General features: G+C 37.1%; 1 protein-coding gene and 1 pseudogene across 1 annotated transcript; both read left to right on the top strand.

The window, feature by feature from the left end:
* The first annotated feature begins 1,833 nt into the window (after positions 1–1,833).
* Positions 1,834–2,742, top strand: LOC146648194 (complement C1q-like protein 2; annotated as a pseudogene).
* Positions 2,743–7,641: 4,899 nt separating this feature from the next.
* LOC146648193 (complement C1q-like protein 2) lies at positions 7,642–8,747 on the top strand. The gene is made up of 3 exons (XM_085390347.1): positions 7,642–7,858; positions 7,987–8,109; positions 8,235–8,747. Exons 1-3 carry the CDS (start codon positions 7,642–7,644, stop codon positions 8,513–8,515), a joined length of 621 nt encoding a protein of 206 aa, XP_085246473.1. The 3' UTR covers positions 8,516–8,747.
* The last annotated feature ends 1,092 nt before the right edge of the window (positions 8,748–9,839 follow it).

Genomic DNA, 9,839 nt, shown 5'->3' with positions numbered 1-9,839 from the left:
TGGGACCAGGAAGCAGAGGTGCAGTCTCACGTGCCTCTCTGCAGCTTCCCTCCTCCTGTCATCTCCCTAAAACCCAAAAGACTGACAAAAAACAAACTAAGTATAGTAATGAAATTGTAAAAAGAAAATGATAATAATAATTAAAGGGAAGAGTTACAAATATCATCCTGAAATACACCAAACAGTAGATCAGTTAAATATAGATTATTAAACATTAGGTCACTTTCTTCTAAGTTCCTGATATCATATGATTTAATAACTGATCAACACACTGATTTATGTTGCCTTACAGAAACCTGGTTACACATTATCTAGGTTTATACTTTAGTTAAAATCAATCAGCACACAAGAGTCCTACTAAATCTCAGAAGCCTCAAACTACAGGGCGAGGAGGAGGAGAGGCAACAGTTTCCACTCTGGTTTCTTAATTTACCAAAGACTCAGAGAGTTTTAATTCATTCAAAAGCCTGACTCTTAGTTTTGTGCATCCTATCCTTAGGTTCATGAAAAGTAATTCCTGTGATGTTATCTTCTTCAACGATACGTGCTAACACAATGTAGACGTCCTACCTAAACTCTTCCTCCACAACTCTTTATACTGGGGCTCCTTTCACAAAAAAGCAACAAATCAGAAATGCTCGACTCCCATGGTGCTGATTACAAAGTAGAAATCCCATAACACTAATCTACAAGACCTTTGTTTGTCCTGGAAAAATTGTTTATCACTGTATAAAATTTCCCGTGTAAAGCTAGCACTTCTTTCTGTTCATCACTGGTAGATTAAAATAGGAGCCACATCAGGTTTCTTTTCACCACTGTAGCCAGGCTGTCAAAAAAACATTATGTTAACTAGTGATTACTGCATGAACTTCTTTGCAAATATTTTCTAACCACTACGAAAAATAATTATTCACAGCCGTCCCGCAGATGTGTGGTACACTAAAACTGCTATTTCTTTAGACTTTCTCTCTCCGATCAATGTTTCAAAGCAGACTTCAAAAATATCTTTGTCTAAATTGCCAACATTAGACCCCATCGCTACAAGACACTCAAAGAAGTCTTACCATGAATTCATGATTCAATTATAAATTTAATCATATTTTTGGTACTACCAGACTTTGCACCACAGACATTCAAAGTTGCAGTAATTAAGCCATTTTAAAAAGCCCTTATTTGATCCACCTTTCTTAGCTCAATACATACTGATATAGACCAGCTGGATGATTATCTGCAGAGAAATGGTTCATTTGAAGGGCTTTATTTGGGATTGAGAACTCCCCATATCACATAAACAACATTAGTGAAGGTTTGAAAGCCCTTCTAATTACATCTATTTTTTGTTTTTGCTTTTTAGAAAAGGTAAGAAATACAACACAAACAGCTTGTTTCTCCAGACTGTTTTTAACATCCTGTAACATTATCTTACTGGGAAAATTAAACTAGGTTTCATTTCCTCATGTTCGTTTCACTGTTTTATTGTACTTTGATAACAATAGGTTTCTACATGCATCACACCACAAATATAACTAGTTTTGTCACCAAAGCACAATAGGAAATGTTGTTATCCACGAGCATACCAGCAAGAAGACTAATAGACTATTGTATTGCACACTTTTACAATTACATTCATGGCGCTTAAAACTTGTTTTTTCATGAAGTATAATTCAAAATAAATATTGTCTCTGAGTTTTCTTTGTTCTTGTTTATCGGAACTGAAGAAAATAGGAAACTTCTGTCTTTGTGATATATATTTATATATATATATATATAGAGAGAGAGCCTTGTGGGGAGAACTAACACAGATTGATGCTAATGAACAGAAATTTATAAAGGATGAAGATCGCAGTAGCTGTGCTAACCTTGTGCCTCTTCTATCTGTGTGCAGCTGCCTTCCCTCAGGTGGATGGCCAAGCAGGCAAAGCATCTGAAAGTGAAGGCTCCATTGTTGAGAAACCTCATCTGTCTGCTGGGACAAATGAACAACTTTTCCTAATATTACGACAACTAGAATCCAAGCTGAATAATGCTGAGAAACAGCTGGCAGATCTGAAATCATCAATCCAAGGTAAGAACATAACACAGCTGGAAGTTTTCATTCTGACATGTAAAGATCTTTATCAGTGTACTGATACAGGTTCAGGTTTTGTCGTTGTAAAAAAAGCCCAAATAATTCCATATTTCCATGCAACTCCAGGCAACCGTGTGGCATTTGGAGCATCAATTGGCAATGTTGAAAATACTGGACCAATGAATGCAGAGATCACACTGACTTACAAAAATGTCTACTTTAACTCAGGCTCTTACAACCCTGCAACAGGTAAACTTATCATAATTATGTGTATTTATACACATGTGAGTTTATTTGTTAGATAAGTACTGCATTTCTCAACTGATTTGATTATTCTTGATGTTATATAAGCTGTAACTGTGTCCATCATCTCCAGGTATTTTTACTGCTCCGGTCAGAGGAGTTTATTACTTCAGCTTCTCTGGTCATAATTTATCAACTAGACCGATGGGGCTGCGTCTGATGAAGAATGGAGAGCAGATGGTGACAGTGCACAACCATGCAGCTGAAATTGCTATGAGACAGCCACCAATGGCATTTCTCTGCTGCTGGCTGCAGGAGACCAGGTGTACATGAGGCTCCGTCCGGACACCTGGATTTTTGATAATGACAACAAACACAGCACCTTCATTGGAACCTGTACTCTGTGGCCAATTCAGGGTCTGCAGCCTTAAAGGCCGCATTTTAAGTCCGATTACGTCACAGCAACGCGACGAAGGCTGTCCCAATTCAAAGGCTGCTCGAAATGCGGCCCTCAAATGCATCCTTCATTTCCCTGAACTTTAAGGCTGTGGCAGTGTAGACTTCGTGGCCCAACATATGTGGCCCAGAATGCATAGCACGGCGGTGGGTGTGGATAATTTTGCTGAAAACAAACAGCGGATGAGGGGCAGCCGAAGAGTAAACTTTAAGTAAGTACTGAATACTATGTCACTTATTTATGTGCAAATGTTTAATAACGAAGAACATTAAAAGATTCCTGTTGGCCACATGTCGGCAAAGTTATGTGACATTTGTGACGTTTCTACTAACTTGGTTTTAAAGCCTTTACTTTAAAATATACGCCGTTCAATAGCTGAGCTTAATCTTACAGAGAATGGTCAAAGCTCATGTAGAAAGAAACAAACAAATGAACAAAAGATTTTCTCCTTCATTTCTGTCAAACAAAGCTGTATGAAACGTTTCCAGCTGTTAGTATCATGGTTGCTAGGCAACCTGGGCAGCGCAACGGAGGCTAGACCGTCCCATTTCACAAGCCTCGCATTTCCGGCCTTAGTGGTCTTTGAGTACGCGGCCCTTGTGGACTGTTAAGGCTGCATACTTTAAGGCTGCAGACCCTGAATTGGGATACAGCCTGTGTTCCCTTCAATCTCCGTCAGTGTTGTGTCTCTGAGTTCTGTCAGTTTACGTTTCCTGTTTTACTTCCTTGTCTTGTCTTGCCCAATTACTCCCAGCTGTGCTCTCCCTCTGTGTTTCATTCACTCATTATCCCTTTGTGTATATATGGCATTACACTAATCTACAAAACCTTTGGAAACCCCCTGGAAAAATAATTTGTCACTACATAAAAGCGTGCATAAAGCTAGCACTTCTTACTGTTCATCACTGGTAGATTAAAATAGGAGCCACATCAAGTTTCTTTTCACCACTGTAGCCAGGCTGTCAAAGAAACATTGCATTAACTAGTGATTACTGCATGAATTTCTTTGCAAATATTTTTCTAACCATTAGGACAAATAACTATTCACAGCTGTCCCGCAGATGTGCTGTACAGCAAAACTGCTATTTCTTTAGACTTCCTCTCTCCTATCGATGTTTCAAAACAGGCTTCAGTAATTTTGTATCTCTACATTGGCAACATGCCTATTAGACCCCATCTTTACAAGACACTCAAAGAAGTCTTGGTTATGGCGAAGTAGCCGGACCAGGTAAGTGGACCCAAATGCAGACAGCACGGAGGCGAGGTTAGAACAAGAAGACAAAAACATTATTAACTCTGTCTCCTCCTTGTCTGAGCTCGCCACAATATGTTAGCCACAAACATTATGAAAGAGTAGGTAAACTTGAGCATTGTGGTGATTTAGGGGGATCAAAGAGAACATCAAAGAGAGAAAGCAAAAACCAATAGCAAAAAAGTTACTGAGTAAATAACAGGAAATGCATAAACGCGAGACACAAACAGTGCACAACAACAAATGGAAACCTGCACAAAGAACTACAGAAAATACGACAAAGGTTCATTCTTGTCTGAGAGACCTACATCTGTGTCCTACCTGCCCACCTCTGACAAAACCTAAGAGACATAAAATTAGTTATTTAAGTGTTTTTATGCGTGCCGCCTCTCTTAAATGCTGAAGGTAAGGATTCATCCCGCATTATAGCTCCCGTGTGCCACTGCTCTCAACATGCATTTAAGAAAATATGCCATCCTTCAGCATTTTGTACCCAGATCGATGGCTGGTAAACAATGGAGACAATGTGTGTAAAATTTCTATTGGTTAAATAAAATACCATTCAGCTCTGTTGAAATGTCAAACCTTTGAGTCCATCTGCCCAGTGTTCAATATGACACAACCAGAGGTCAAGGTGGCCAAAGTTTCTTGATGATTTTTTGTATTAAAATAATATTTTTCTTGGATCCCAAATGTAGATATTTTTTTATGATTGCTAAAATCAGTTTAAAGATTGATTAAAAAAATATTAGTTAACTGGTTTAAAATTATACAGAGGATAAAAAAAATATTGAACGCATCACCAAAGTATTTCTAAAGGTGCTTTTGACATGAAATTCTCAGCAGATGTCAGTAACAAAACACCCAATGCAAAGAAATCAATCCATAAATTATGTTTATTGACCTTTAAAGTTTTATCAAAGGTCTTAATAAACAGCTAGTTTTGGCTTTAAAACTACAGTAGTTGTTTAGACGTGCTACCTAAACTCTTCCTCCACAACTCTTTATACTGGGGCTCCTTTCACAAAGAAAGCAACAAATCAGAAATGCTTGACTCCCATGGTGCTGATTACAAAGTAGAAATCCCATAACACTAATCTACAAGACCTTTGTTTGTCCTGGAAAAATTGTTTATCACTGTATAAAATTCCCTGTGTAAAGCTAGCACTTCTTACTGTTCATCACTGGTAGATTAAAATAGGAGCCACATCAGGTTTCTTTTCACCACTGTAGCCAGGCTGTCAAAAAAAACATTGCATTAACTAGTGATTACTGCATGAATTAGGTAAGTGGACCCAAATGCAGACAGCACAGAGGCGAGGTTAGAACAAGAAGACAAAAACATTATTAACAAAAATGTGACTCTTAATTAACAGAGTGCAAAGTGAGACCTGAAGTGTTCCAAACATCAATAATGAAAACATGAACTATGAACAATAAAGTAAACGTGACTGGGAGTTAAAGCGTCAACCATGAACTACGATATCAAACACAAAACTATGAACTAAAATGTCAGACGGGGCTGTGAACTACACAGCAGACGGGAAAAGGTAGTCTCAGGGAGAGGGTCGTGACTCAGGCAGTGAAGGTCAGAGACACTAGGACACAAAGAGGGTGTGCCTGTGATTGGTCAGGCAGGAAGAGGTGCATTACTTTGAGTGTCTTACAGTCTTTGCAGGTGGAAGCCGTTGTGCCAAAAAGTGATCACCTGCCAAAAAATGATTTCGAATGCTTCCATGTGTTTTTTATGAGTAATGTCTTTACATATGTTGGTAAATAGACTTTGGTGAACTAGGTCTACAGATGGGTTATATATAAAATTCCCTCTTTTTAAAGTATCTTTATAACTTTGTGATATTGTACTTACATTATAACCAATGCGGTCCTTTTTGTCAAATTAAAATATGTTTACAGAACTATTGTTATATTTGTTGCAATTTCTGCTGTTGCCTTGGCCAGATTACTCTTAAAAAAGACATTTGTAATGTCAATGATATATTTTTTAAACTCGATAAATAAAGGATATATAAAAGTCACTGGCAAAAAACTAACTACCTTCTTACAGGAATGTTGTTTGTGACTCAAGATGACTTGATATCATTCATGAGGGATACATGTGAAACATGTTTCACACATTATAGTAAAATGCCGCCATTCACCCGGACCATGACAGTCTTATCATGAGTTAATGCTTCAATTTGAAATTTGACCGTATTATTGGTATTCACAGATTATGCACCACAGGCTTTCAATGTTGCAGCAATTAAGCCATTACTTAAAAAGCCCTTATTTGATCCACCTTTCTTAGCTGAATACAGACCAGTATAGACCAGTTGGATGATTATCTATAAAGGAAAAAGTTCATTTGAAGACTTTTGTTTCCCTGTGTCGCATAAACAGCATTAGTGAAGGTTAGATGTGACCTTCTTATGACATTTATCTTTTGTTTTGTTTTTAAGAAGAGCTAAGGTATGCGGTAGAAATGCTACTCAAACAGCGGGTTTTCGATAAACAGACAGTTATGGTATTCAACCCTCATTAACTTCCTTATTGTTTGCTAGCTCCACTGAAATGAAAATTTCTACCTGTTAGTCAGGTGAGTTAGGTGAACTTGTGGGTCACAAGACCGAGAAGCTGAAGTCTGACACTATTCACTATGTGTTTGATTTGAACTCATCGGGTTGTATGTAGAGACCAAATGGTACAATCAGCTGTCAGAGCAGGTATTCACAAAATCCGCTCAGCACAGTTTTATGCAATAAAATCGTCTGTTTTCCCAAGCACATCCAGACAATTAACATGTTTCTACACATGCATCACACCACAAACATATACTTGTCACCAAAGCACAAAAGGGAATCCCAGTATCCATCAGCATACCAGCAAGAAAAAACGGCCACTTTCCACTTAACAAACTGAATGAAAGTGGGCAGTATGTAGTTGGTTTTTAACATAAAACCTCCTATTTTTTAGTTTCATTGTTAAACGCTCAGTTCTGTCATTAGTTAGCTAACTTAAATTAATTAATTGGGTTTATAAGTAGTAACCAACTGACCAAGCTAGTGACATCACATTCTGTACTGGCACAAGATGGTCCTGCACATGCCCTAAAGAAGAGCAGGACAGCTGGGTGCCTTAATTCTAACAGTAGGTTTGCTTGTTAGACTATTGTATTGCATTTGCATGCTTTCACAACTTTTACTTTGTAATCTCCAGTATAAAAATTCTCAGTTTAAATGTTGCGTTCAAGTTCACCTTAGAATGTAGCTGAAATTGCTATTTATAATGTCGACTACTACTGCTGCTGATTTCCAGCGAGAAGTCCAACATTACTCACTGCGTACTGACAGACAGTTGCTTTTGCTATTTCTGCTGTTATTTCAGTTAACCACTCATGTTACACCGCTTATAAAGAGAAGGATCATTCATGGGGCTTAAAACAGGTTTTTCGTGAAGTGTTATCTTGTCTCAATCACATTGCAGATAATTATTATCTCTGAGTTTTCTTTGTGCTTGTTTATTGGATAGGAAAAAAATAGGGACACTTCCGTCTTTGTGATACAGTATATATCTAGAGCCTTGTGGGGGGAACTAACACAGATGAAGAGAAATTCTGAAAAGATGAAGACTGCAGTCTTAACCTTATGCCTCTTCTTTCTGTGTGCAGCTGCCTTCCCTCAGGTGGATGGCCAAGCATCTGAAAATGAAGGCTCCCTTGTTGAGACACCTCAACTCTGTGCTGGGACAAATGAACAACTTTTCCTAATATTACGACAACTAGAATCCAAGCTGAATAATGCTGAGAAACAGCTGGCAGATCTGAAATCATCAATCCAAGGTAAGAACATAACACAGCTGGAGGTTTTTATTCTGACATGTATAGATTTTTATCAGTGTACTGATACAGGTTCAGGTTTTGTTGTTGTCAAACCAAACAAATAATCCCATATTTCCATGCAACTCCAGGCAACCGTGTGGCATTTGGAGCATCAATTGGCAATGTTGGAAATACTGGACCAATGAGTGCAGAGATCACACTGACTTACAAAAATGTCTACTTTAACTCAGGCTCTTACAACCCTGCAACAGGTAAACTTACCATAATTATGTGTATTTATACACATGTGAGTTTATTTATTAGATAAGTACTGCATTTCACTACCACTGATCTTCTGCTCTGCTTTATAAGCTGTAACTGTGTCCATCATCTCCAGGTATTTTCACTGCTCCGGTCAGAGGAGTTTATTACTTCAGCTTCTCTGGTCATAATATATCAACTAGACCGATGGGGCTGCGTCTGATGAAGAATGGAGAGCAGATGGTTACAGTGTACAACCATGCTGCTGGAAATCGCTATGAGACAGCCACCAATGGCATGACTCTGCAGCTGGCTGCAGGAGACCAGGTGTACATGAGGCTCCGTCCGGACACCTGGATCTATGATAATGTCAACAACCACAGCACCTTCATTGGCCATTTGTTATTCCCTCTGTAAGCTCAGACAAGCATGATTTGAATAGCAAATGAGTAAACAGAACAATATTGACATGCAGGTTTTGGTTGATTATTTTTGGTGGTGACAGAGGTGGCAGGGTTACAGTAACAATCTACAGATTTAGAACTTGGTGGTGGTGTCAGAATTAAAACCAGTATTTTAAAGTTTGTCTCAATGGAACAATAAAGTCTGAATATGTGCAGCAATTCCACTTTTCTTTTTTTTAGTGAGTTAGGCTCCTCTGACTCATTTTAAGGTAAACATAAATATATATATGTGTGTGTATGTTTGATGTCTAAAAGTGATTTCTCAGTTATAATCAATAAAAGAGGTTTTCTGATTTATGTCGGTGTATTTTTATTTTTATTATTATGTGCAAACCCATCTAGACTTGGGCTGAGTTAAGTTCACTAAAGTTCTAGCTACATCTGGACACGTTTTTCTAAATTATTCTGTTATAACAGCTATAAATAAAATTAAGAATATGAAGAAAATTAAACACAACAATTATTGCTATTTGTTAATAATTAATTAACTAATTGATGACAATTAATAATCCAAAATTAAGTCATGTGTACTATTAATCTTTATTAATTATATCAATAAGTAGAATGATATACACTTGAAAAAACAAAATACAAAACATTTTTTTTAAATACAAGTATTAAATAACTGCATTGTGGTTTTGCATGTTAGCATGTAGCATAAAAAACATAAAAAACAACTGCTCTGAAAGTTTTTGGTAATGAAACAAAAACATGGAAAACATCAAACCTCTTTTCTGGTGGAAAGTGATCAAAAAGGATGGATGGCTATAGAGTTGATCCTTATCTGTATAAATACTTTGTAGTTTGAAGAAAATTTGTTCAGGTATAAAATGTGAACTGAACAAATGGGGTATATTTTAGTAAAAAAATAAATAAATAAAAAATCAATAGTTTGCTGGTGCTATTGTGCTAACATTTTATTTTTTAAAAAATACTTTTATTTAGATAATTTTATTTTTTGTTTACTGAAGCCATTACACAAAACCAGAAGTGTCAAGTGTTTGGATTACCAACATGAGCAGAACACCATCCCCACAGATACACCAAGATACACCGAAAATGCTACGTCCAGATGAAGAGAATAAACTCTCCTTACCTTGATTATTGAGCATGCTTTTAAATTTTATAATTATAGTTAGATTGTTATTTCAATTAAAATACATTTAAATTCCATTTAATTACTGGGGAACTATGCACTTAATCGTGGGTCACATTATAATATTGTAGCGGGTCAGGGTTGTTCTGGGTTTTGTTTTGACAGTTATGTTTTGTTGTTC

The sequence above is a fragment of the Rhamphochromis longiceps genome, linkage group LG18 (genome assembly GCF_057381845.1).
Source record: "Rhamphochromis longiceps isolate RC_006_pf linkage group LG18, R_longiceps_female_GT1.1, whole genome shotgun sequence".
NCBI classification, from domain to species: domain Eukaryota; kingdom Metazoa; phylum Chordata; class Actinopteri; order Cichliformes; family Cichlidae; genus Rhamphochromis; species Rhamphochromis longiceps.
Note: the sequence above shows the minus strand (reverse complement) of the source record. Positions and strands in the feature narration are given on the sequence as shown.